The sequence below is a fragment of the Hemiscyllium ocellatum genome, chromosome 5 (assembly GCF_020745735.1).
Source record: "Hemiscyllium ocellatum isolate sHemOce1 chromosome 5, sHemOce1.pat.X.cur, whole genome shotgun sequence".
NCBI classification, from domain to species: Eukaryota; Metazoa; Chordata; class Chondrichthyes; order Orectolobiformes; family Hemiscylliidae; genus Hemiscyllium; species Hemiscyllium ocellatum.
In genome coordinates this window covers 54,297,185-54,324,836 of record NC_083405.1, presented here as the reverse complement: position 1 = coordinate 54,324,836, position 27,652 = coordinate 54,297,185, and the positions used below count along the sequence as shown (strand labels likewise).

Sequence of the window (27,652 nt, the reverse complement as noted above, 5' to 3'; positions counted from 1 at the left end):
GATGTGTATTAAGTGTAACATTTTTAAACTGAAAGGCCCATCAAGGCATAATGCTTACAGTAAGCCCAAAATATATTTTAGTGGTGCGTGTTTCACATACTGAGTTCAATGCCAAAATAGATATTAACGCATACAAGCAGTGAGTTTGACACTGACCTTTCTATTCAGCGACGGGTTCAACTTTGGTTCAGTATCCATATTTTTCAATGTCAACACCGATGATCCCTGACAATGTTAATCTTGAAAAGGCTTTGAATCTAGTAGACTGTTTGCATTTCATTGCAATTGAGTGGGTTTCTTTGTAACCATTTTGTGGAATGCCAGTTTGAACCCGTTAATGTTTGGGTGACCATTGTATATCAGTTTCTGTAGATATTTAGACAATAGTAACAGTTAACTCAATAGGAAAGTTCTGCATTCCAATATACATTTTTTAAAAATTTAAAGATTGGTTAACATTTTAATGTCCGGTGTAGACCAGCAGTTTGCTTCCAGCCTTGGATAGTAACTTGTATGTTTGTAGATGAACTGCCACCTGATCCGCCTTTACTCCAACTTATTACAATGTAACTTGTCTACTTTGCTGTTTTAAAGACAAAGTGTACAATTTTTCAGCATTTGGAGTACGCCTGCATAGGGATGATGTGCAACTTAAGGTTTTGCCTTTTGGAGGTTTGGTACAACAAAGTGGCCTGTTAAGCCATTTCAAAGGTCAAATGAAAATCAAGCACACTTCTGGAGTTTGGAGTCAAAATTAGCCCTGATTGGGTAAAAGCAGCACATTTCATTTTATCAGCATTTTTCCTCCGAGATTTCCATATTTATATTTAAAATAGGAAACCTAATACAGCCTGAAACAACAGGCAGTCTCCAGGTTACCCATGGTTTCTGTTCTTGAGTATTCATAAATCAATTTGTATGCATATGGAGCACAATGCAAAACAATATAAAATAGCCATAATAGCCATAACAATGCAAAACAATATAAAATAGCCATAAATATGAGGAAACATTTATATCGGGTCTTTAATATTAATATGGATCTCGTTTGTATGTACAAGCATTCATAAGTTGGATGTTCATAAGTTGGGGACCATCTGCACAGCTTCTAGCTGTTTTGCTCGTAATTCATTCAAAATATTTCAAATATTGAATTATAATTTCAATCATAAAATGCAAGGGGCTCTGTAGACTAGTTGTTATTGGAAAGAAGGTGACAGATGGAGAATAATGTGGGGAAGTATGAAATTATCCACTTTGGAAAGAATGATGACTGCATGATTAATTAGAGTATGATCACAGTGATGTTTCACAGTAACATTGAATAATGTTCTATAGTATAGCTGGTAACAGTAGCCATGCCAAATCGAAATAATACATCTTCAACACCAGCATGAAATATCTGCTCATTGATGCCATTTACATTTGCAACTAGCTGCCCCATTACTACCAAAGTTTTACTTTTGCTCTTTTAAAAGAGTAATCCTTTGAAAGACTAACTCCTCCCATTGCTTGAATCATCCATGGATATTTTTAACATGTCAACACAATGCCAATCTGAAAACCATTGGTGCTTGAAGAAAAAAAATCGATGAATGAGCAATGTATAGGTTATCACCAGGTCACTTTCAATACGAAAAGGACAGAAGAAATCCCGATAGTATGACACACACAACTGGTAATCTCCAGAGAGGCCACTTGACCTGGTCACGTTGGAACTGAATTATGAACATTGAAGAGAGAGTGAAGTAATATCCAAAACATGAACTAGTCCATTGAAATAAAAGTTCTCAAATATTCAGCTCATATACATTGCTCTGGCATTCTTAAATCATTATCTAACATGGGTTGGTAAAATCTAATGTTATTTTAATAATAATTTGAATTGTTACATTGATGTACAATCAAGAAAATGTATTGGTTAGCAAGAAAGTGATATTGTCACTTTTTTTCAGAGTTACAGGCTTTCTGAAGGCTAAGTAATAGAATAGCTACCCTGAGTATATGCAAACATTTGAGTGTTCCTAAATCACAATGGTTGCATTTATATAGTGCTCTGTTGTATTAAAACATTTCAAAGCACTGCACACAAAAGAAACTATAATGGAACAATGGGTGATCTTTAACAAGGGGCTGTTTCAGGTTCAGGCTAGATACATTCTAAAAGAAGGAAAAAGGAATCAAAACCAGGGCATCTCAGGTGATGAGAGAAATAATTTGAAAGATGAAACAATAAAAGAGAGAGGATGATGCACATAGGGGAAACACTTAAAGTCAAAACCTATCAAAATATGTTAAGTTCAAAGGGGAAGCAAAACCAGTAAATAGAGAATGAGACAAGAATAACAGTTAACATGAGAAGTAACTCAAAAATCTTCAAACATGTAAGTAATAAACAGATTTTAAGAAGCATGTTAGGTCCTATTCAGACAACGAAGGTGCTTATGCTCAGAGGTGCAATGAAAAGCAAGACTATTTCATATTTTGTATCAGTGTTTAGTAAGGAACAGCATGCCAATGTAATATTGGTAGAAGAGATAATAAAGCTCTTGATATAAAACATGGAAAGGCTGACTATTCTTAAAATGGGTACTCAACTGGAAGAAAAGGCTTACATTCCAGGTTGCTAAATAGAGTGGGGGGAAGATAATGGAAAGGCTGCAACATTTTTCAATTGTCTCTAGATATTGGAAGCATTTGGAAAGTGACAAATGTCATATGAAAGACATTTTAAAAATACGAGGCATTCCTAATAACTTTTGGTTAGTCCGTTTAATGACAGTGGTGGATAAAGTTTTAGAAACAATACCCAGGAAATAATTAACAAGCACGATAAGAGATTGGCATAGTTAAAGACTACCAGCTTAATAAGCAGGTTAATGAAGGGAATCCAATTGATATTGTAATGGATTTTTAAAAACTATTAACCAAATATGACATAAAAGGCTAATTAATAAATTCATGGAGATGGAGTGTTGGTTACAGTTTGGATAAGACATTGGTTTATGGTTAGTAATCAAGTTGTGGTTAGTGATTATTTTCCAAAATAATCTTCCGGTCCAGGGTCCACTCCGTGGAGCAGAATGAGACGTGCTCATGTTTCTTCTTCCAGAAGGAGCACACAGAGAGCTCCATGTTCAGCAGCCTGAAGGAAGAAGATGGCTTGATAATGTCATCTCAGGCTGATGTCATGAGGATCAGCAAATCCTTCTATGCCAGTCTGTATGACTCAAAGTCAAGCAACAGCGCGGCCTCCCAGTCATTCCTGTCCTCTATCATGGAGGTCTTAGACAATAGAACATGGGAGAGGCTGGACCAGCCGCTATCTCTCGACGAACTGACCAAGGCCCTCGAGTCCTTCGAAAAGAATAAAACCCCCAGAAGCGACGGCTTTCCGCTTGAACTCTATTCTGCTCTGTGGGACTTGATTGGTAAGAGCCTGCTGGACATATATGTCAGTATGCTTCTGGCAGGTACCATGAGTGAATCCATGAGGAAAAGCATCATCACCCACATTTACAAACGGAAGAGGGAGAAAGAGGAAATCAGAAATTGGAGACCAATCTCACTATTGAATGCAGATTACAAAATCTTGTCAAAGGTCATCGCCAACCGGGTCTGGTCTGCTATGGGATCAGTGATCCATCCTGACCAAACCTGTGCTGTACCGAGCAGGAAGATCGCTGAGAGTCTCACACTCCTCAGGGATATGATTGCTTATATGCAGGACAGGGGTTTGGACACCTGTCTCATCAGCCTGGACCAGGAGAAAGCCTTTGACAGGATATCAGATATGTATATGAGAGATGTTCTCTCCAAAATGGGCTTTGGGGAGGGAATCTGCAATGAGATCTGACTGCTCTACACCAACATCGTCAGTGCAATCTGAATCAATGGGTGGGAATCAGATAGCTTCCCAGTCAGATCTGGAATCAGGCAGGGCTGCCCTCTCTTTCCTGCCTTGTTTGTGTGCATTTGCCGAGTCCATCAGGAAGGATGTGAGCCGAGAGGGGGGGCTATTCCTGACAGTGGGGGCCTACAGGTTAAGACCTCCCTGTACATGGAAGATGTTGCTGTTTTCTGCTTGGATCCGCTGTCCGTGCACAGGCTCGTGCATATGTGACCAGTTCGAATGGGCCTCGGGGGCCAAGGTGAACCGAGGCAAGAGCGAGGCCATACTCTTTGGGAACTGGGCCGACCAATCCTCAATCCTCTTCACCGTCAGGATTGACCACCTGAAGGTGCTGGGTATTTGATTCGGAGGGGCTGGGGCATGTGCCAAGTCTTGGGAGGAGCGTATCAGGAAAGTGAGGCAGAAACTGGGCAAATGGAAGCTACGGTCGCTCTCCATGGTGGGTAAAAACCTGGTCATCGGGTGTGAGGCACTGTCATTGCTGTTATACGTAGCACAGGTCTGGCCTATTCTTAGAACCTGTGCCGCTGCAGTCACCCAGGCTATCTTCCATTTTATATGAAGATCAAAAATGGCCAGCGTCCAAAGGGATTCGATGTATAAAGAGCTGGACAACGGGGAAAAAAAACACATCCAATGCCACCCTCACCCTGATGGCCATCTTTGTGTGTTACTGCATTGAGTTGTGTACGCTAACGCCAAGCGTCACTACGTACTGAGGTTCTACCTGTCCCCGGTGTTGCAAAGGATGGGTCTGGCCTCACTGCCACGGAATGCTCCAAGTAGTTGGACCATTCTGTATCACCTGTCCTTCGTGGAGAAATTTATGAAGAAAAACACCTTTGACCACAAGTCCGTCAGGAAGTAGTCAGCACATAGTGTCCTTGTGACCCTTCAGGACGTGATATGGGACTCTGGGTTCTATGGTCTGTTCCGCAGGACGCACACCGAGATGAATATTAACTGTTCCTGGGGAGTCATCAATTTGGTGAAAGACGCTCTTTGGTCTAAACGAAACCTGTTGATCTTCCAGCTGAAGGAGCTGACCCCGACTGAGTATTGTGGACTAGCGCATTCCAAGGTCCAGAACTATGTATTGAGGATGTGCTGAAGCTTGGGCAGCTGCTGCCAAGGCACGGTAGGGAAAGATCACCGTGTAAAGTCTGCCTGCCAAAGAGGAAGAGGGGTCCCATGCAGTAAGTGGGCTCTGCTGATGCCTCAACTAAACTTATGGATATTTGTATGGTAAACATACAGACCTGTATATACAAATGATTAATTCTGATCTCTGTATGCAAAGAAATGGAATGTTTACGTGTGTATGGCATGGCCAATTGTACAGATCATCAAAATATTTTATGAAATAAATATATCTTTGAAATAAAAAAAAGTTAGTGATTGGTGAGAGAAAGGTAGACAAGAGTTAGGACCTAAAAAATATTGATGGTATTAAGCTTAAAGGTGTGACAAACTGTGAATGATGCTAATTGATTGCAGCAAGAGATAGGTTAGCAGAATCAGAAGACAAATGATGACCGGAATTCCATACAGGGAGGTGATCTGTTTAACAGAGAAAATTAAGAGATGCAAATACTCTTAATGGTGCTTTCCTTTTTTCAGCATGTGCAAGGGACAACGGGACCAGAGGGTTCATTTGCAGGACCAAATGAAAATGAAATTAGCAAAGCATTTGGGATCTTAGGCTTTATAAAAAGGAATTGAATACAAAAGCAGAGAAGGTGTGCTGAATTTCTATAAATCTCTGGGCCTCAAGTAATTATTGCAGTTTTGGTCACCATATTTCAAGAACAAGATTAGATCCTTGAGAGGGTGCAGAAGAGATTGACCAGAATATCTCCAAGGATGAAGACGCCTTATCTAAAAAAGAACCATTGAAGAAACTGGGATCTAGCCCAACTGACACTAATAAAAGCAATTGTTGAAAGGTTGTAAGTAGAGCAGATGTGATCACCATGAAAGAGCGACAGAGCATCATGTGTCTTTCAATAACAATAACAACGTTTTATTTATAAAATCAGTTTGGTTCCACCGGGAGAGATTAGAGATTGCGATATGGGAGTGCCATTGAAAGGTGAATATCAATTAGACATTACAAAGAATGATATCCCTTTCCAGCATTGCTGCTCTCATGCTTGTTCTTTCTTTTCCATCGGAGCTAGGGATCTCCAATTTGTTTTATTTATTCGTGGGATATGTGATCATTGGGAAGCTTAGCAATTGTACCTCATCCCCAATAGACCTCTTCTCTGCCTCTCACCCCTCCCTTTACTAGGTACCACCTACCTCAGAATGGCGTCAGCAGTGGGAAATGAAAGTTTCCATAGAACAGAGGACCCTACCTAGGCTGCTGTCTCATTGGAGAGATGTCTGGTGGTAAGTTTCACCTGAAGGTCGCCACCTCTTTGGCGAGCTTGCGAAAGGAGATGGCCTCATGGTGGCTTCAGCGGTCCAGCTCTTGGCGTTACTCTTGTTTGCAAATCAGCCTTCCGGTTCACTGAGCTCAGCGATCTCCGCCAGCAGGGTGCACTATCTACCGTCTCCAATCGCGAGGAAACGATGTACAGGGCGAGAATAGCGCGGGCAAACTCACTTTGCGCTAAGGGTTTTTTGTCTCCGTAGTTAGAAATAAACCAAGCACCGTTCTCATCCTTTCCCCAAACACAGGTTTAAATTAGTCCCTGTACCCCAGTCTGTTGACTTTGATTGAAGTACATTTGATGCGACATAGCAGAGTGTGTATTAGAGTGGTCTCGATTAGAGTGGTGCTGGAAAAGCACAGCAGCTCAGGCAGCATGGGAGGAGTACGAAAATCGACGTTTCGGGCATAGCCCTTCATCAGGAATATGCATTCCGGCTATCCACTGCCCACATCACTACTGCTTATGTGATCGGAGAAAAGAGTCATTTAAAAAAACTCATCTCATCATTTTCCTAACTTCATCCAAACATGCTTAAGGATGTGGTCATTTCTTTTAAACAAATCCACCTAGTTTGATTAAGCATTTAGAGCCATAGAGTCATAGAGATGTGCAGCATGGAAACAGACCCTTCCGTCCAACCCATCCATGCTGACCAGATATCTCAACCCAATCTAGTCCCACCTGCCAGCACTCGGCCCATATATCCCTCTAAACCCTTCCTATACATCTACCCATTCCAATGCCTCTTAAACATTGCAATTGCACCAGCCTCCACCACGTCCTCTGGCAGCTCATTCCATACACGTACCACCCTATGCGTGAAAAAGTTGCCCCTTAGGTCTCTTTTATATCTTTCCCCTCTCACCCTAAACCTATGCCCTCTAGTTCTGGACTCCCCAAACCCAGGGAAAAGACTTTGTCTATTTATCCTATCCATGCCCCTCATAATTTTGTAAACCTCTATAAGGTCACCCCTCAGCCTCCGACGCTCCATGGAAAACAGCCCCAGCCTGTTCAGCCTCTCCCTGTAGTTCAGATCCTCCAACCCTGGCAACATCCTTGTAAATTTTTTCTGAACCCTTTCAAGTTTCACAGCATTTTTCCGATAGGAAGGAGACCAGAATTGCATGCAATATTCCAACAGTGGCCTAACCAATATCCTATACTGTCACAACATGACCTCCCAACTCCTGTACTCAATACTCTGACCAATAAAGGAAAGCATACCAAATGCCGCCTTCACTATCCTACTACCCGCGACTCCACTTTCAAGGAGCTATATTTAACTACAGATGACATCATAGTTTTATTCAGAAGGTATGTCAAAGACTTGAGTTTATCCGTAGGGAAGATTTGGCTAAAATCGATCATCCACAATGTTCTCGAGAATAATTGTAATGACCGACAGGGCAAACGAGTTTGTTAGGTAAAAATTAATACTTTATAGAGAATTGCAATGGAGGAGTTGCCAAAGCTGTTGTATTCTAACCAGTCCAGGATCTGATTGCACTTCAGCCAACAAGGCCCCGGTTACATAGGGCGCAACCTCCACCCCACCCACACACACACACACACACACACACACACACACATATATATACAGGTTCCACTGGTGACCGGCCACTTTTAAAAATCTGGAGAAACTCAGCAGGCCTGGCAGCATCTGTGGAGGGAGAAACAAGAGTTAATGTTTCAAGTCCAGTATGATTTCTTCACAACTCTCCACTGTGTTTCGGAGGAGCACCGTTTTGAGTTGGAAATGTTACCTCCTCTCCACAGATGCTGTCGGACCTGCTGAGTTACTCCAGCCTTTTCAGATTTCATGCACTACCAAATGATGCATGGCACAAATGTGGTGCTAGACAGTAATTGCAATTTGAGAAAGTGAGGACTGCAGATGCTGGAGATCAGAGTGCACAGTGTGGTGTTGGAAAAGTACAGCCAGTCAGGCAGCATCCAAGGAGCAGGAGAATCCACGTTTTGGACGTGAGCCCTTCATCAGTAATTGCAATTTGGGAGACCAGAACATAATGTCCTTTACTCAAAGGTGTGAGCAATGAAAGCAAGTGTGCTAAATGCCTTCTTAACCGCTCTACCTAGCCCTTATCACCTTACTGCGAATCCTCTTCCAAAGATACCAACTTTGAAGAAGTTCTCCTTCTCCCTCCACAAGGATCTCAGTAAGTCTCTTGCTCACTGGACTTCCCCGCCCTCCACCCCCCCTCCCCCCAGGCCTTGTCCTCTGCTCTGAAGTTCTTCAACCAAGTCCTGAAGCAGATCAACTAGAACAGCCACATCACCTCCCATCTGTAACCATCTAACTCCTTCCAAGCTACCTTCCTCCAAGGCGAAAGTGAGGACTGCAGATGCTGGAGATTAGAGCCCAGAATGTAGTACTAAGAAAGCACAGCAGGTCAGGCAGCATCCAAGGAGCAGGAGAATCGGGGCAGGACATAGTTAAAAATCACACAACACCAAATCATAGTCCAACAGGTTTAATTGGAAGCACTAGCTTTTGACTGCTGCTCCTTCATCAGGTGGTTGTGGAGGAGCCCTTCATCAGGAATGAGCTCATGACCTGCTGTTCTTTTCCAGCACCACACTGTCCACTCTACGTCACCCCCCAGCTCCCTCCTATATAACTCTCAGCCCCCTTGCCGCACTCACCCCCCACAATCCTGTGAAGGGCTTATGTCCGAAAGGTCCACTCTCCTGCTCCCAGGATGCTGCCTGACCTGCTGTACACTTCCAGTGCCACACATTTTGACTGTCTATATGTGATGCTAACATTGGAGGTTGAGAGGTAACTTTATATTGGTTTATAAACTCATTAGGGGTATAGATAATATAAATAACAGATGTCTTTTCCAAAGGTTGAGGGTTTTCAAGACAATGGGACATTTTTTCAGGCAAGAGGAGAATTTTTTAAAAAAGACATAAGGGGCATTATTTTACACAGAGAGTGTGTGGAATGAACATCCAGGGGAAGTGGTGGATGGCGGGTACTGTACCAACATTTACCAGGCATTTAGATAAGTACATGACTAAGACATATTTGGAGGGACCTGGGCCAACCGCAGGCACTTGGGAGTAGTTTAGTTGCGATTATGGTAGGCATGGACTGGTTGGATGGAAGAGTCTGTTTCCGTGCTGTATGATGTATGAAGTTGAATCTGTGACCATTGACCTTGATCAATAGCGGCAGTTCAGAGTCAACGGCTCACGGTTTAGATTGTCTGACTCTCCGAGTATGTGTATCTGCCCAGCCAGTAAACTCTAACATATTTAACTTCAGTCGAAGCGTGTAGAAGGTCCAACTGTTTTAAACTAGAGGAAAGCTCCATGAAACTGAATAATTATGACAAGAATTCTTGTAGGGATTTCCGCAACAACTTGTTTTTATAGGAAATGCTGAGGATGCTGAAGAATGTGCCTGGCGGGGAAAACTCAGTATGTCTGGCAGCATTTGGAGAGGGAGAGAGAGCGAGAGAAACTATTATTTATTTATTCTCACCTTGAATCCGTTAAAATCTCCCAAAGCCCATCACTAGCATGAAAACAGACCCAACCCTTGGCAAGTGTAACAGACTAAGGTTGGAGCACATGACCAATGCTCGATCTAAGATGATGAGGAGCATTTAGTAGGAGGAGCGAAAGAGAGAGGGTTGAAATAAATTTCATACAGGAAATCCTGAGTTTCCCCCACACAGCTGAAGACAGAGCCACTCTGGGACAGCAATTAGGACTGCAGGACTTCACAGAATCTCTACAGTGTGGAAAAAGGCGCAACAAGTACATACCGACCCTCCGAAGAGTACCCCACCCAAACCTAGTTCCATACCCTACACTTGCTAATGCACCTAACCTACACATCCTTGAACACTATGGGCAATTTAGCGTGGCCAGTTCACTTAACCTGCACAGCTTTGGATTATGGGAGGAAACCGGAGCACCCGAGGCTGGAAATGAACGGCCACCGTGCCGACCATTTTTATAGAATCCCTACAATGTGGAAACAGGCGCAACAAGTCCATACCGACCCTCCGAAGAGTAACCCAGGGGATCAGGGTATCTCAGCAGTTTGCAAGACTGGAGGGAATTAGAGATGGGGGTGGCGGAACCATGAGAGCAATTTTAAAAGATGTTGCTTAATTTGGGGTCAATGTGCATCAGTGAGTACAGTGTCAAGGGGCTGAACAGGCTTTAGTGCGAGTTAGACAGCGCGGATAATTATGACCTTAATTTAATGAAAAGAGGATGTTTGAAGCTGACGGAGACTGAAAGCGACACAGAGGTGGGAGCAGGCATTCTTCCTGATTTAAAAATCACACAACACCAGGTTATAGTCCAACAGGGTTAATTGGAAGCACACTAGCTTTCGGAGCACAGCATCTTTATCAGGTGATTGAAGGAGCGTCACTCCGAAAGCTAGTGTGCTTCCAATTAAACTTATTGGACTATAACCTGGTGTTGTGTGATTTTTAACTTTGTACACCCCAGTTCAACACCGGCATCTCCAAATCATTCTTCCTGATGGCACAGATATGTGGTTGAAAGATCATTTCGGTCAAGCGTAACAGGATTCCGAGCCGTCTCGTTCAGGCTCCGGCGTTGTCAGGGAGAGGGAGTTTGGTAGCTAAGGAAAAGGGGTTTGCAGCAAGGCTGAAGGGCAGTTGTTTTTAGTCGCCTCAACACTTTTTTCAGGGATGTCTCTGCCCTCTTAACATTGGATGCCAGACAACAGTTTGCTAAGTTTGAGAAGTGAAAGAGCTGTTGGGACGAGAAGGGGTGGTAGAGCTGAATGTGGTCACATCTGATACTTTTCTCTATCGTCAGGTCGGCTCTAAATCCAAAGTCATGCCTTCACATTCGCACCTCTGCTTTTGGAGGTTAATTCCAGAATTCAGCGCCGGACTCTGGAGAAAAGAGATGTATGACCCCTAGGAAAGGCGTGAATCTCCTCTCGTGTGAATGAGATTAGGGATTTGAGGTTGGAGCATCGTAGCTCTCCATAACTACAGGAATAGCATTGGCACCGAGCTGCAAAATATGCATAAGAACTGCGGATGCTGAAGATCAAAAACAAAGAGACATTAAGAATCTGGCAGCATCTGTAGGGAGAAAGCAGAGTCAACGTTTCAAGTCCAATGACCCTTTAGAAGGTTGTGAAGATTTTGGGTCAGTGGATTAGAAACGTGAACTCTGCTTTCTCTCTACAGATGCTGCCAGAACGGCTGGAAAATTATAGTTTGTGTAGGCGCTGTTCCCCCTCCCGCGCTCAGAATTCGAAATAGTGGGAGTAATCCTCACGAATGCAAAAACACTTCCAGAGCTCTTTGGATTTGCTGTGCATTTCTATAAAAGTGTTAAGTGTGCAGATGTTCCTGTTGTGGAAACACAATTTAAGGGTTGTCAGGGGAGTGGTGTTTTCCTGAAGCCACACATCTGCAGATCCCTCCCCTGGGTAGGGGAATCCCAGCGTACTGATCAGATGAAACAGGTGCTTAGACTGGTAACTACAGTAAAAGCACATTTTAAAACTTACTCTGGAATGAAGCAAATTATGGCTAACCGTTTTTCTTCGTGAATATTCTTACATGCTACTTTACAATTAATGTTTTAATGTGAATATAAACCCACCTGCAAGGTGGATGTCTCCATGACTACATTCCGCTCCAAGTCAGTTTCCTTCTCAAACCTTCAACCGCATTCACTGAAGTGCGTATTAAAGTCTAACAAGCGGTTCAACCGAGTGCTGGCTGAGGATTTCAGTGGATTCCAACTCTATTGTCATTCCATTCCATTTCCATCCCTTGCCGCCATTGTGCAGTGTCTGCAACCCGTCAGTGTACTCTTCAACATGATCTCATTGAGTGGCGAAACAGGCTCGATGGCCCGAATGGCATACTCCTGCTGGCAATCCATATCTACTACTTCTTAATGAGTTTTTTTTAATCTGAAAATTTGAAATTACCCCTCTAAGCCTCTTCACCTTTTTCTGCACGCTTAAGCTTTAGCCCTTCGCCAGTGTTTTTAGTGACTTGTCCTACTTCCTAATATGGGGGTGGGGTGGGGGTCTTGGATTTTAATTTTGGTTTGAGAATTTTCCTGTGAAGCATTTTGAAATGTCATAACTTATGTAGCTGTTGATATGAACGATTTTAATTCTCACCAATCGGGATTTGAGATCTCTTTTAAAAATCCTGCTAATACTTTTCTAATCATTAAAATGGTGACAGAACTCAAATCTGGTATATTTACATAGCGGTAGCTATCAACACCTAACTGTAGGATTTGTTAGGTGAAGTGGAGCGAGTCATTGCAAACATGAATATCTGACGAATTCTGGAATCGGTTTAAACGTCCTGCTGGTTTTGCAAAAGGATACAAAAATATCCAATTCTTCTTTTCAAGCTTTTAACTATCAACGTGTATTTACTCCTGTTTTACCCGGAATTTCTAGGTGCATTTTGTCATGTTAACTAATTACGGGTGTAGGGTTTATTGTTTAAGCTTCCTTACATCATAATTAGGAAATTAAAAATTTGCTCAGTGTAATTGAATCTTGAAATGACTTAGGAAGAGCCGGTAAAAAATACGGCAAGGAATATCCCGTTAGAGAATATCCTGACTTCCCATCAAAGATCTTGTAATTCACGCATTATCTGACTTTTGACATGGTAATTTCTTACCTTTCAAATATCGACAATGACTCCGCACATTCAGATTTGTTGGCTGAAGTGAAGTTACTGTATACATTTCCTCTGATATTGCATTTGAGACTAACCTTCAAAAACGCTGAAACATCATGTCAAATAGTTATGTAAAGTGCAGGAATACTTTGAGATCTAGGTTATGATCTGAACTCTTGTTTACCCAACTACGAAATAGCTGCAGAGAAAATAACTCCCACAACAAATGATTTGAGTCAATTCACAGCTGCAGTAATACTGATAAATGTAAATTATGTATCACATTTGCGTCTGTATGGATATATGATTTGTAAGTGCTTTCCTAATCTTAAATTCTAACCATTTAGTTGGTAATAAACCATAACTATAATTTAAGTTACAGTTACAGTTCTTCTTTGCTTAACTTTCAAGTAAATTACATCCTCAAAAGGTTTTGCTATGTCTGTACAAATCAAATTGAGTGCATTTTCCCTCAGCTTAAAGTAATTTGTATTGTACAACTTGATTTGTCCCTGAAGCCAATTCGAAGTTTCTCATTTGTATTCAAAGAAGCTCCTTTCTTTCAACAATCTGATTACAATTTATTAAAAACTGAATCAAAACATTGACTCCGGGGTACCTATTAGGTGAAAATGAAATATTAAACCGAAGTACTGACGTCGGTTTGAGCACTCATTCACAGTGTTGCTCATATCTGGGAAAATGACTTCAGCAAACAAAGGACAGAAATATACATCTTGACATTTCTGCGCTTGAATATTGATCTTTCAAGTCAATTCGTCAAACGGAGGGGGGAGGGGTGAAAGGCTCATTCACCTTCGAATTCCTGGAGCGCTGTTGACTCCCTGGTGCAGGGTATAAATTGCAGGGAATTCAATGGGACTTTCATTCAGCTACCAGTCCTGAGACCCGGAATCTGAGACATTCAAACCCATCTTGGGTGAGGACTCTGTTAGACAGAGCAGGAGTTGTTGATTCTGCCAGTGCAAGTTGGCAGATAATTTGAGCGGATCAACAAAGGAGCCAGTGAGCTCGGGCATTTCCGGGATCGGACGGAAAAACACGAATTGGACTTGGGCCAGGTAGTGAGCATCCATCCTCCAGCACAGGCAGGGAGAGAGCGCAGGCTCTTCACAGCTGCCACTCGCTGCTCACGGTCTTCCGCAGCTCCAGCTTCCCCACGTCCAGAGCCAGAGCGGCCAGCAGTCCTCCCCAGTCCCAAGATGAGAACTTTCCGGCTGCTGGCTGTGACTGTCAGCCTCCTGATTTTGACAGATGTCTTTTGTGAAGAGGTTTCCCGGAATGAAGGCGTGTCTGTATGGGACTATAGCGACCACGGCCAGGTAAATTTTCAAAGAATATAATATTTATTATAATACGATATAAACATTGAAATTTAATTTTACTCAGTTTGCGTTTTCCCTGTGTCTCACCATTCCACATATTTAGAGTCATGATTTGGAGATGCCGGTGTTGGACTGGGGTGTACAAAGTTAAAAATCACACAACACCAGGTTATAGTCCAACAGGTTTAATGGGAAGTACACTAGCTTTTGGAGCGATGCTCCTTCATCGGGTTGCACTGATGAAGGAGCGTCACTCCAAAATATAACCTGGTGTTGTGTGGTTTTTAACATACTTAAAGGTTCGAGACCGTTAGTGATTATCAATAGTGCAACCTCAAAGTACTTTATTTTGGTTCCACATGGTATAAATGCCTAACTCCCATCTACAGGAATGTGTCAGAAATTATGTCACTTATTGCTGTTAAAAAATCAGCGGGCATCTGTCGGTAATGTACGAATGAGGATGGCGATTTAGATAAGATTCCTGTACGAATGAGTTTCTATTTGATTATTTTGATGTGGGAAGTCAGGTATGGGCACAATTAAATGTTACAATAGTCTTCGTGAGCGCGAACAGCAACAATTGGCAATCCGCAGTTGGTTTCTCTCACAAGAGGGGGGGAAAAAAGGCCTGTGACATTACACGTTGGAATAGGCACCAGGAACCGTTTTTTACTTGTGGACCGGTCAGCTGTTTCCTGGCATATCACTCGGTAAGACGCCAGTCACTGACACGAGGCAGGAGGAGTGCTGGAGGAAAGAGAGAAAAGCGACAAGAAGAGTAATCCTGGCTAAGGACTATGACTCGCTTTAGTCCCGGCTGGCTCTGTTAGAGAATGGGCTGCCACTCGAGGTCAACCTTTGCCAGCCCCGGTCCAATACTGAGTGAAAATATTAATTAACACAGCGAGATAGAAGCAGCGACATCAATAACGAGTTGCTATGGCATTATAATCCTCTTCAATAGATAAGAACATGTCTATTGTAGGAACATAATTGCAGGGACCTCTGTCAGGAGTGGTTCAGCGAGCGGAAGGTGGATTTAGTTAGATCTACGTGTACTTGTGCAGGTTAGGTGAATTGGCCATGCTTAATTGCCCGGAGTGTTAGGTGAAGGGGTAAATGTAGCGGAATGGGTCTGGGTGGGTTGCTCTTCGGAGGGTCGGTGTGGACTTGTTGGGCCGAAGGGCCTGTTTACACACTGTAAGTAATCTAATCTAACTTGGCCGCGGGTGGCTCGGAATGAGCTGCAGTTAAACCTTTACAACCAAACTGAGTTATGTATGTGTCGAGAGTGTGATACTGGAAAAGCACAGCAGGTCAGGCAGCATCCGAGGAGCAGCAGAATCGACATTTCGGGTGTCATCAGGATTGGCTTATGTCCGAAACGTCGACCCTCCTACTCCTCGGATACTGCCTGACCTGCTGTGTTTTTACAACACCAGACTCTCGACTCTGATCTCCAGCATCTGTAGTCCTCACTTTCTCCTCCCTGAATTATATATAAACCTGATGGAATCAAATTCCTCTGTGCGTGAAAGGAATTTAGTGCTGACTTCCAATTTGTTTCCAAGCCTTGTGCGTTATTATGTAGAGGATAGATCGATATTTTCTCTCAAATCCCCTCCTTTATTAACACATCGTGTAGGTAGTCCGGACAATTAGAGAGATCTGTATTTATAAATATTCAATTGTTTATTTAGCAATAAACAGATATTTGTGAACATTGCCGTTTAGAAATTCAAAATGCTATTTGCAAGACTATAATGTTTGGATACCTTTTCCCAGCGCAAATCTGGTGTCTGTACATGTTCCCGAGTAAGTAACCGCAAAGTCGTGTATCCAGTTCGATGGGTGGAGCACCCGCCCAGGAGCTGGCGCATGTGAATGTATGCGCTGTCCTCTATATAAGTTTGGACCATAATTATCCTCAATATAATTGTAACTTACTTTTGCAATGGTGCACTCAGTTTGCTGAACCTTTTGCTCGAAGTGCTAGAAAAATAAAAGTCCAGTCGGACGCGGATTAGCCGCTCAGCAACATGGCTCATCATATGTCAACGCTGAAAATGTGTTGCTGGTTAAAGCACAGCAGGTCAGGCAGCATCCAAGGAACAGGAAATTCGACGTTTCGGGCCAGAGCCCTTCATCAGGAATGTCAACTGCAACATCCATGCAGTGGGAACATATAAACAACCCGCAGCAAACCACGGCAGAGAATCGCCCTGGGATTTCTACACCAATTTGTCTTTTTGTGATCTTTAGAAAATTAGAATGCATTAAAAAAATAAAATAAGCGGAGCCCTGAAATAGCACATTGACAGTGTCAGTGCTCGGGCACAGAGCCATATCGCGGAGGATAAGTTGATAATTGTGTATTATTTTCTCCCCTGCTTCGATCTGTTTTCAGGACAAACGACTGCAGCCGGATTCGTTTCGGGAGCTCCTGAAGCGTGTGGCCAGGAAACCACAATACAAGCAGTTCTTTGGCTTAATGGGCAGGCGGTCATACGGTAACGTGTATTTTTACTGTCGTGTTGCCGACTAACCTGAAGTTTTACCTGGTGACACCAAAAGTGCCTTTTCACATGAGCGCATGGTCAAATGACAGAGAACAAACGTCTTGGAATATACACAGAAATAAAACCGATCAAACCGTACAAAGCGGGAATGGGAATAAGTCAAATGTATTTACACAGAGAGAAGGTGCTGGAAATATACACCAGAGCAGGAAAGGTTTTAGAGGAGCAGGGTCAAATCTAGTTTCACCATTCCAGTGATACAGTGTTTTATAATCGAGCTTCATATTTACAAACTACTCTATTGTGTCAAATATCTGGATGATAATTGGGATACATTTCCTTTGGTTCCATGTGCTACAGTTGGTTGTTAAGTAATCGCTGGTAAATTAAAATCTTATCCTTTAAACTGGATTATTCTTTCGGATTTTCTCAGTTGTTGTCAAACGTGGCTGTAGTCTGTTGGTGAAACTCATCTCGGTGGTCAGCATTGGATGGGAATACACCGCAGATACAGGCAAATGCCAGTCAGAGAGTACAGTCACACAGCCTTTGACGTTTGCTGTCACAGCCCAAGGTATCACTATTGAGGAACCCATAAAAGCTGAGGTTCATTTGGATTTGTAAAACCAATTTCTTAGGGGAAAAAAGCAGACTCTCCCTCCTTTCTATTGTGCTTTCCCGTGGGCGTAGATACGGTGGCTAATGTAAGCGATGAGAAATCTTAGCCAACTCCAGGGCGGAGTTGATACCTGGTGATGTCATTGCTGCCTGACAGTTGTCAAGGGACCAGCTGAGGCTTGTTTTGTATAGTAATTGGAATATAAATTCTTTGGTCCTAAACATAATGAACAACGCAGTATCACAGTAAACGTTAAACATAACATATTTACATATTACCTTGTAGTCAATCACTTTGAAAGTGTTATGCAGTATTCACATTTATTCTTTCTTGGGATGTGAGCATGGCTGGCGATCTTCATGGTGCACACCTCATAGCTTGACAATTAATTACTTGATGGGCCAAACGGCCTCTTTCTTCACCATAATGATTCTGCGATTCTTATATCATTATCATGGATATGTTACAGAAGAAAGTAATGAGCACAACTAAAGGATTGCAGAGTTAATGATTTGGACTAATTTCACCAAATCACTACATATACATCTGCATATCTAGAACCCACATAATATATTATTTCACGACCTTCTCAAATCAGAATATTGCACCTTTGGATCAAAGACAGTCATAAAATAACAAAGTTCAAAACAAATCTTTGAATTTAATTATTTCCCACTTAAGTTCTTCGGTGGGAAATTGTTAAATTCAAAGGTTTTTGAATTTAATCATTTTAGAGTCATAGAATCAAAGAGTTGTACAGCATGGAAACAGACCCTTCGATCCAACCCATCCATGTCGACCAGATATCCCAACCCAATCTAGTCCCACCTGCCAGCACCCGGCCCATATCCCTCCAAACCCTTCCTATTCATATATCCATCCAAATGCCTCTTAAATATTGCAATTGTACCTCCAGCAGTCTCCACCACATCCTCTGGCAGCTCATTCCATACACGCACCACCCTCTGTGTGAAAAAGTTGCCCCTTAGGTCTCTTATATCTTTCCCCTCTCACCCTAAACCTATGTCCTCTAGTTCTGGACTCCCTGACCCCAGGGAAAAAACTTTGTCTATTTATCCTATCCATGCCCCTCATAATTTTGTAAACCTCTATAAGGTCACCCCTCAGCCTCCGACACTCCAGGGAAAACAGCCCCAGTCTGTTCAGCCTCTCCCTGTAGCTCAGTTCCTCCAGCCCTGGCAACATCCTTGTAAATCTTTTCTGAACCCTTTCAAGTTTCACAACATCTTACCGATAGGAAGGAGACCAGAATTGCACGCAATATTCCAACAGTGGCCGAACCAATGTCCTGTACAGCCGTAACATGACCTCCCAACTCCTGTACTCAATACTCTGACCAATAAAGGAAAGCATACCAAATGCCTTCTTCACTGTCCTATCTACCTGTGACTCCACTTTCAAGGAGCTACGAATCTGCACTCCAAGGTCTCTTTGTTCAGCAACACTCCCTAGGACTTTACCATTAAGTGTACAAGTCCTGCTAAGATTTGCTTTCCTAAAATGCAGCACCTCACATTTGTCTGAAGTAAATTTTTGAATCTATTGTAAAGAAGAATAAAGTAGTTAAAATTGTAAATTACTTTACTATCACAATTAATTTTAATAATTATAATTTTAGGAAATTATTTGAAAAATAGAATAGAAATAAAATAATTGAAATAATCCCATAGAAAAATCTAACAGTCAACCCTGTGGTGCTAACTTCTCAACTGGAGTTAAGTATTAAAATGCAATTTCCCTATATCTCTATATTCTCCCTTTTTGGACAAGTATCTGAGTTCTTTTAAATGCTATTCTAGTCTCTAGTTCAATAGCCACACCTTTTAAGATATTTCATGTACAATATACTCTGCACAAAAAATAGTCCTCTAACTCCTTACTTTATTCTCTAGCAATGACCCCCAAGTTTATGCTGCCATGTTTTTGACTTGATTTTACTGTAAACCGTTTAAAAAAAAATTAACCACTTAAAACATCTTACAAGTTTAAACTCTGCAGTTGGACTCCCCTCATTTTCTTTTACTCAACTAAAAAGGCCTGCATTAGTCAAACCTTTCTTCACAAGCATTTTATGATTTCTGGTATTATTCAAGTGAATCCTTTGCATGGGTCTATCATTTCCACAATGCCAGACTGCACGTAGCCCTCAAATTGTGACTTGCACAAATTTTATTTTCCTTTCTTCAGTGTTGTACTCAATGCCTTCATAATCTAAGACTCACCTATCTTTTCAACATTTTCTCATCTCAATTTAATCTTTAAAGTACTGTAATGCAATGATGATCCAAATCTCTTCATTGATCACCTTTGTATGAATCTCAGAAGTTAGTCTAAGTTGTACTTTCTTATGATCAACAAACTTGAATTGTATCTTGTACACATGTTCAAATCATCAATATGGAAAATAAAGTTGATTTTGACATAGAGCCTTGGACTACAGATTTAATCACATCTCACCTATCCAAAAAAGCATCCATTCCCTATACTCTGCTTTTTGTTCTTTAGGTAGCACACTATCCTGTTAGATACATTCCTTTTAATTTTTGCAACAAATGAATTCAACATGAGATCTTCTGGAAATGTACATATACACCAACTGCCATATTCTCTTCATCTGCATACTCAATGATTTCTGGAAAAAAATCAAAACAAATGAACCAATTCATAACTTAAGTAAGTTGTCCATGATTTATTCCAGTGTTTTTAGGTATTGGGTGAAAATGTGAGCATTAGTGTTCAATAGGAGGGCAATTAAACAGTAGTTGCTAATCTGAGCAAAAGGATCCTTGGAGTGTTATGCAACTTGTAGTGCTGGCTGTTTGGTGGTACTCTGTCCATTGGTAAAGGATCTCTCTTCATTTTGTGGTTAAATTATAATTCAAGGACAGATCTCATAGGTGCACTCATTCTTAATAACATCAAAAATATTGGAATTTAAGTTCAGCAAATTCTAAGATGATTCATTGGATGAGGCTTCATGTCAAAGGTTTAGTGTAATTGATTGCCAAGTTTTCAATTCAGATTCTGAACTATGCTCTCACATTTAAGCTAAGCATGCAAATTATTTTGGATACAAAGGTGGTCCCTTCTTCATTGAACCCAGCAAAATCACACAGAGATCTAAATGCCTTAAGTGGATGCATTCTTAAGAAAATTTCAAAATACAAATTGTTCTACTAAATATTTCACTGTATTTTACACTCAGAAGGCTACTTCATGATGATTTAAACACAATGTGCATTTCTGTACCCCCACTACCCCTTTTAGCATATACCCCGAACAAAGTAGTTATTTTGACAATAGCATTACAGGTATAGTTGATTATTAATGAAAATTCCACAGTTTGAAACATATTATTAATTTCAGTTGAATAAGCAAAAGAATATGTGCACATATAAGGGCTAAGATGAAGTTTAATATGAAGTGTTTAATAAAATGTACAAAACATAATGAATTGGAGAGTATGCACCCATATATTCGTGAATCTGTCTATATTTCACATATTTTCTTTAACTAGAACAAATACAAAGAAAATTTACAGCCCAGGAACAGGCCCTTCAGCCCTCCAAGCCTGAGCCGACCTAAATGTACTGTCTAAACCGGTCGGTCAATTCCTAAGCATCCGTATCCCTCTACTCCCCACCTACTCATGCATTTATCTAGATGCATCTTAAATAAATCTACCGTGTCTGCCTCTACCACCTCTGCTGGCAACGCGTTCCAAATGCCCACCACCCTCTGTGTGAAGTACTTGCCGCTTTGAGATTTGTATAAAATATCTAACTGCTTAACTCATGGTCTTATATTTGAATGATTCAGCATTTCCTCAACTGGATAAACATACATATATTGTATTTATAGTTAAATATATGCCATGTTTCTATCAGGAAGAATTAAGATTTATTTTGTTCCATCCTCCTCAAAAATATTGGTTCATAGTTTCATACAGATTTTCCGATATTTCCATTTCTTAAGTGAGGAAAATACTGTAAATAAGCAAGTTACTTTTCAGAATAGCATATCAGATCCAAACAAGGGGACACAGGCATGATGGTTAAATTTGTAGATGACACGAAGACAGGTGGAAAAATATGTTTCAAAGAAATACCAAGGATGCGCCTGATTCTAGCATGAATCTCCCATACAGTACAGTTTTGATCTCCTTAAAGAAGGATGCAAATGCATTGGGGATATTTCAGAAGAGGCTATAAGATTGATATTTGGAATGAAAAGATGTCTTATGAGTAAAAATTGAGCAAAGTGGGCTTGTTTTCACTGAAGTTTATAAGAGTGAAGGGTGACTTGAGTGAAGTGTTTAAGATCCTGAATATTCTTGATAAGGTGGACACGAAAAGGATGTTTCCTCTGGTGAGTAAGTGCAGAATTCAGTGACACTGTATTAAAATTGTGTTTGCCCATTTATGACAGTGATGAGAGGAAGCATTTTTCTCTGAGGGTTGTACAACTATCGAACTCTGCCTTGGAAGCTGGTGTAGGTGGGGTCATTGAATATTTTTAAAGTGGAGGTGGGTAGATTCTGTTAGACAATGGAATCAAAGACTACCTGTACTAGTTGGAATGTGGAATATCGGAATACAAACATATCAGCAATGATCTTATTGAATACCGCAGCAAAGGTCTGCGACTGTTTCTACTTTGTATGTTCATATGTCTAATCTGCAACTAATGCCTATAAACATAATCCATTCTAACACATCACACTGACCTTGCCCTCAAGGAATTGGAGTAGGCCTTTTCCCCTTACAGCTGCAAATTGATTTACTAAGATTACAACACATTTAATTATAATCACATATCTGCATTATCACTTAATTCCCTACAAATTGAACCACAAATTCCAGCTGGTCTTTTGCTGTCCTGATCTATCAACATTGAAGTAACGTGTTATTCTCTCATTTTTACCCCAAACCAATATTAAGTTAGCTCAGTGTAAAGTAAACTACGTTGTGCTCCTTCCTGGATGACTGCCGTGTATAAAGAGTCTCATTTATGTAGGCTTTCTTTCCAGAAATGAACATTGTTTACTTATCAGAATTCTACTGCATTCCACGTGATTATTAGGGCTGTTGGATTTATAGTTTTGTGTAGGTCAAATATCCAAAAGATGCTAAACGCTTGAAACTTACATGTATACTTTATGTGTATGTGTCTGTTCTTAGTACTTGAAACTTGCTATAGTAATTTGAGAGATTATAAACATTTGTCATTATGACAGGTTAAATTTTGACAGCCACTTCTGCCATCCATGCTTGTGCATTTAGATGTGAATATTCGAAAGTTACTGTCAGAGGTACCTTTTCCTTCAAAGGATGCACTTTTGCAAACCTCAATGTTAGATTTTTTTCAATTAAACTACTGTGACAACATGAACCTGGACTATTTTTTCCATTAGTACCACAATGAAATCAGCTAAAAAAGTTAAGGTCAGTGTGTTCAAGAATGATTGAGTTCCTTAACAGAGTAATTTGTGATAATCCATACTAAATAATAGACAAGGTCTTTTCCTTATGGTGGAGGTGTCTGGAACTAGAGGGCATTGGTTTAGGATGAGGGGGAAAGATTTAAAAGAGACCTAAGGGGCAACTTTCGCACAAAGAGTGGTGCGTGTTTGGAATGAGCTGCCAGTGGATGTAGTGGAGGCTGGTACAATTACAACATTTAAAAGGCATATAGATGGTTATATGAATAAGAAAGGTTTAAAGTGATATAGGTCAAGTGCTTGCAAATAGGACGAGATTAATTTAGGATATCTGGTTGGCTCGGATGAGTTGGACCAAGGGGTCTGTTTCTGTGCTGTACATCTCTATAACACTGTGACTCTAAATACAAAATGAGAATTTTAGATATCATTTGTATGTTCTTAAATTAAATACTGCTTTAGTGTAATTTCTTGTTGCACTTAGATATTTCTAATGGTCTAGATTAACCATAATCAAATTTGCTTGATTTCTTTAACAAAGTAATGATGCCAAAATTAATGATAATTTTGAAGTTTTAAATTTGGTATTGGAAGAAATGACTTCTGGCTGGAGTTTGAAATACTACTAAAAAGTTTATATTATATTACTTAAAATGCACTCACTATGCTCTCAATGAATGGTGACCTTTTGTTATAGTTTTCTTCAGTTAAGATGAAGCACGGATAGATTATCTCTTTAAGATGATGAATATGGTAACAGACACAGTTGTGTTGAAAGGAATAATGATTAAGGTACATCTGAAACTATTCACTCATTATTGGAAGCCATTATCAGAGATGCACTAAACAGATCTGATTATCTTCATTTGGAGAAATAAAGGCAGGAATAACCATTCTAAAGAATCAATGACTCAGTCAGGGCAACAATTCTTTTTTCAGGAAATTTAATAAGAAAAATAACTTTTTTAGTTTTTCCTTCCTTTTCAGAATACAAGCCACTGATTCGCAAAAGTAAGTTTTGAAAAGTTAATGGTTAATAATTGAGAAAATCAAAACAGAAAACCTTTGAAAAAGATATATTAAATTAATTATGATTTAATGGACAGATTCAAGATTGAAGTTTTATGTCTCTTTTGTTGTATGAACCTAAAACCATGATGTCATGCATTTGTCTTGCAAAATGGATGCTGAAAGATCCAGTTCAAAGGAATATGTACAGAATTAAAACAACCCCAGAACATGATGCTAAAGTTAGGTTTCAGTCATACTATGCTAATTAGTCTCAAATTTGTGTGAAGCACAGATTAATTAATAAAGCATCACTCCTGTTTGTTCTTAGGTTCAGTTCTATTTACTTTGCTGGTTTTCCAAATAAGTTAAAATTTTCATAAAATTGCATACCTTCTGACTCCTAATTGCTTCAACTGCAGTAATTGTTTTCAATAGACAGGGACTTGCAATTGCTGCAGTCCTAAAAGTAAATCATAACATTTTTGTGGTGTGGTGATAGTGTCCCTATCTGTTGGCTTGAAGGCTTGGTTTCAAACCCCACCTGCTTCAGAGGCGTGTCATAACCTGTTCAAACAGGTTGATGAAAAGTCTCAAAAAAATTATAAGTCTCAGCAAATATTGCACTTGAGTAATCATTTTCAGTATTTGTATCAGTACTTGTCAGTATATCTCATAAATCTGCAAGTACAATGGTGCTTTCAGCAATCATCTTCAAACATGATCTTACAGATTTGCACATTAATGTTCTTGAATTGTCTTTATTCCAAAACATGACAGGTCATTTTTAAAAAATGAAGTTTTCTAACATACGGTATCATTTGGCAAAACAGTTCCTTCACTATTATAAAGGTGGAGAGTTTCTTTATATAACATCATCTCAATGAGATAACAGAAACCTTTGTGGCATTGAGAATTGTAATAACTAGATTGCAGTAGTTACATAAATTGCACAACAGATCTTATGCCCTCTAGTGGAATAAACTACTGTACTTTATATGGGTCTTCCAGGTCAAATCTATATTGGCATCAACTTAATTTATGTATATGAATGAATATTAATGAATTTTAAATTCAAGCTCATCTTATTGTTACAAAATAACAATTCAAGCTCATCTTAGCATTACAAAATAACACTTCAAGACATGATTATATTATGATTTTAATCAACATTTTCTTTTTTTTATTTCTAACACTTTTTTTCAAAAGTAATGGGATGTTCTACTTAATTCATTAAGTTGTCCAATCTTTTCTAATTATGGACATATCTTTAATTCTGTGCTTAAAATTGTGCTGAGACCACCCAAATTTAATATATGTCCCTGAACAGCTTTAAATTTTAGCACACCAGTTTTGATATTAGAAAATTAGTTTCTCACTGGTAGGGTTACCTGTAAATTTTCATGACTATAGAACATCTAACATTTTCACGCATTTTAACAATCTTTTGAGAAAATGCAAAAGAACAAGTTTTGTTTTAGCAAAGGGCAATTTCAAGACATATTCCACTCTCACCCCTGTAGGCAATCAGATTGGGTCCCTGGAGATGAATCACCATCAGATACCAATCTAATGTCCCACTTGCAATTTACAGCTGGTGGTAGACACCACTGCAAGGAACTTATTTATCTCCTGTTTGAAGTGTTGCATCAAATATGTGATTGCCTTACAAACTGGTAACTTGTTCTGAGTATTGATGTGCCTCTGTAGGATGATTACCTAAATTACCTTTTTGAAATAATTCATCTGCACAGACATAGTTTTGAGTTTTGTCATTTTAAAACCCTCAATTAAATCTGTCCAAAGCTTATATCTTCTTTCATCTCAGCCCATCATTATAGCTAGGGGCTTTTAAAGTAAGGCTGATCCTAATATTGTACTTTTAGATATTTTGGCAGGACCTCTGTAACTCTCAGCACATTATTGTAACATTGAAAGCTTGTTTACTATTTACATACATTTATTCTGAAATATTTCACATGAGTTCTGACATAAATCAAGTTTGAATGAACATTTTATATTTTGTGTGCAAATGCCAAGTTTGTGTGGTCTGCAGAGATGGAAGCAAGATGAAAAATAAATCATATAATATCATATCTATACCTTTGGCTCAGGTTCATTAAAATAATAAATTACATGGTATTCTAATCAGAAATTAGTATTTAAAAACTCAAATTAAGTTATTTATGGGTGCATAATTTAAAATGAATACTGGGTTAAATTTGAAATGCCCAGGAAAGCAAAATGTTAGATAATTTATTGTCTGTAATCTCCGAACACGCAAATCTATTTTCATGTGATTTGGTATTTGATATTTGTTCAAGTGCTCAAGTAAATTATTGTTCAAATTTCACACTCAATCATGACTTGTCTAGGAAAGGAAAACAAAATATATTGCCATTAAAAATGTTTCACAATAAATGCATAGTAAAATCAAAAATGTAATTGGAAAATAATTTACTTATAATTCTTTTGTTTTATAGGACATAAGTTGGGGAGTTTTGTTGGACTTATGGGAAAACGCTCTTCATCTGCTGGTAAGTAAAAGATGTCAAAAGTAAATTGATCTATTTACAATTAATCTATTTATATCACAATATTAATATTATTGTGGCATTATAATATTAGTATATTAAATAATTTTCTATAAAACACTTTCTCTATGCTTTGATCTGATCACTGAAGTTTCACCAATGATATTTTTCCTTCTACAGATTCCTCTTCTGAGTGGAAAACAGCACAAGACCTTGTCCAAAGACGTTAATAACAATAATAAAGAATTATATTGAATGCTATTTATTTTAATTTGCTAGCACAAGTGTCTATAATATTATATACCCACTTGTATCAGTTGATTGTTGAAAAAATAGTTGTTATGACTTCCCCCAATAGAAGTTATTCTATTTTATTGCTATTTTAGCAAAATATAAAGTGTAGTGAACATTGAGGCAGTGCCACATATTATTCAAAAACATAATAAACAGATTTTGATAACACTCGACTGTGTCAGTTGTAATTGGAAATAATGTTCTCAATTGATGTACTGCTATTTTGTATGCTCTGTAATAAAATATCTATTATTCACTATTTGATTTTCATTAGTTATGAACAGAGAAAGTCACAGGTAATATGAAGTGAATGATAACAAAAACAAAAACTGTTTTATGTTTCAGCACATATCGTTACAATTTGTATTTTAATGTGCCTCATTGTTTCATAAATAATAAATGTATTATAATAATTGCAACAGAATGTATGGTTATTATTACAACATTTTTGCAAAGTTTGACAGCATTATTCAACAAATTGATTAAAAAGGCATTTCTCTACATTTTACTATGTAGTGCAGTGAGAAAATCTTCAACTTCTGAAGAACTACATCAATGTTATGACTGGAGAGATGATATATAGTGGTAAAAATGAAGGGCCTATTTCCATGCTGTATAGCTCTATGATTCTATAAAAAAAAAGGAACTATCATGACCTTTCAGCCATCAGACTTACACTTCCCCATTTCAGCTGATCGTTTTCATTCTTCCTAAAGCAAAAAACAATGAAGAAACAATGGAACTAAAACACTTGGGAAAGCTAACATTTATTTCACAGTTTGCATGTTTAATCTACAACAAAACTTATACTTATGCTAGTAC

General features: G+C 39.5%; 1 protein-coding gene across 1 annotated transcript; it reads left to right on the top strand.

Annotated features, from left to right (window-relative positions):
• Positions 1 to 13,930: 13,930 nt before the first annotated feature.
• On the top strand, positions 13,931 to 27,118 carry LOC132816032 (protachykinin-like). The gene is made up of 5 exons (XM_060825445.1): positions 13,931 to 14,389; positions 16,803 to 16,905; positions 23,982 to 24,005; positions 26,486 to 26,539; positions 26,717 to 27,118. Exons 1-5 carry the CDS (start codon positions 14,270 to 14,272, stop codon positions 26,764 to 26,766), a joined length of 351 nt encoding a protein of 116 aa, XP_060681428.1. The 5' UTR covers positions 13,931 to 14,269; the 3' UTR covers positions 26,767 to 27,118.
• The last annotated feature ends 534 nt before the right edge of the window (positions 27,119 to 27,652 follow it).